This window comes from Nansenia antarctica, assembly GCF_963989245.1.
Source record: "Nansenia antarctica genome assembly, chromosome: 2".
Lineage (NCBI taxonomy): Eukaryota > Metazoa > Chordata > Actinopteri > Argentiniformes > Microstomatidae > Nansenia > Nansenia antarctica.
The window spans coordinates 21,159,867-21,161,146 of record NC_137675.1 but is presented as its reverse complement, the minus strand read 5'-3'; the positions used below and the strand labels follow the sequence as shown (position 1 = coordinate 21,161,146).

The following is a 1,280-nucleotide window of genomic DNA, read 5'->3' as shown; positions in this document are numbered from 1 at the left end:
CTTTTCCTTTTGACTGTACATACTAAAAGTATGTGAATTTCGATGTGTATGTGTTTCATGTATATGTGTGTGGTGCGCATGCATCTGTGTGTGTGTGTGTGTGTGTGTGTGTGTGTGTGTGTGTGTTTCATGCATGTGTGTGTGGTGTATGCCTGCGTGTCTATTTCCGTGTGAGTGTACCGGTGTATGTGTGTGTGTGTGTGTGTGTGTGTGTGTGTGTGTGTGTGTGTGTGTGTCTGTCTCACCTGTGGCTGTGGAAGTCGTCCAGCTGCTTCTGCACCTGGCTGCTGAGGCTGCGTCTGTAGTGTCGGTTGAGCCACTTCCCCACCACGCCCATGCCGTACTGGCGCTTCTGCTTGTCGAAGGCAAAGTGCTTCACCTGGGACGCGATGCGACGCCCCCGCCGCTTCTCACAGACAGGGGCCCTACTTATGTCCCTACTGGGGGACGAGAGAAGGAGAAGAAGAAGAGAGAAGGAGGAGAAGAAGAGAGAAGGAGGAGAAGAAGAGAGAAGGAGTGGATGGGAGGAGAGAAAGGATGGAGATGGAGAGAGAGAGGGGGGGTGAGATAGAGAGAGGTATAGAGAGACAGAGCAAAAGAGAGAGGGAGAGAGAGAGGTGGGGGGTGAGAGAGAGAGGTATAGAGAGACAGAGCAAAAGAGAGAGGGAGAGAGAGAGGTGGGGGGGTGAGAGAGAGAGAGATAGAGAGGCGGAGGTAGAGAGAGACAGAGCAAAAGAGAGAGAGAGAGAGAGGGGGGGGGGGAAAGAGTGCGTGACGGATGGAGTGGATGTGATGGATGCGGAAAAACAAGAAGGAAGATGGTAGGAGGAGGAAAGAAAGACAATAACACTGTGTCAAAGTTTGTGGGGCTCAAAGGGACGGGATCGATTTGTCTCTCTGCCTCCCTCCCTCCCTGCCTCACTCCCTCCCTCCTCACTACTCACTAGGACAACGGCTGTGAGAAGGGTTCTGGTTGTTCCCCGGGTGCGAACGAGGCCGACATGGGCGGAGACTCAAACACATCATCAGCCATGGAGTACAGCTCATCATGGGCATCCACCTGGAGAGGGGGGGGGGGGGGGGGGGGGGAGGGGGGGGGGAGAGGGGGGGGGGGAGAGAGAGAGAGGGGGGGGGGAGCGAGAGAGAGAGAGGGGGGGGAGAGAGAGGGTAAGGGAGGGGGGGGGAGAGAGAGAGGGGGGAGAGAGAGAGGGTAAGGGAGGGGGGGGGAGAGAGAGAGAGAGGGGGGAGAGAGAGAGGGTAAGGGAGGGAAAGAGAGAGAG

At 56.3% G+C, this 1,280-nt stretch overlaps 1 protein-coding gene across 1 annotated transcript in view; it reads right to left on the bottom strand.

Annotated features, from left to right (window-relative positions):
- LOC308149621 (inactive rhomboid protein 2-like) overlaps positions 1-1,280 on the bottom strand; it is a 42,215-nt gene that overhangs the window by 12,976 nt on the left and 27,959 nt on the right. Inside the window, 3 exon segments of the mRNA XM_080522493.1 lie at positions 181-243; positions 245-437; positions 954-1,060. Coding sequence (XP_080378619.1) covers positions 181-243; positions 245-437; positions 954-1,060 — 363 coding nt within the window.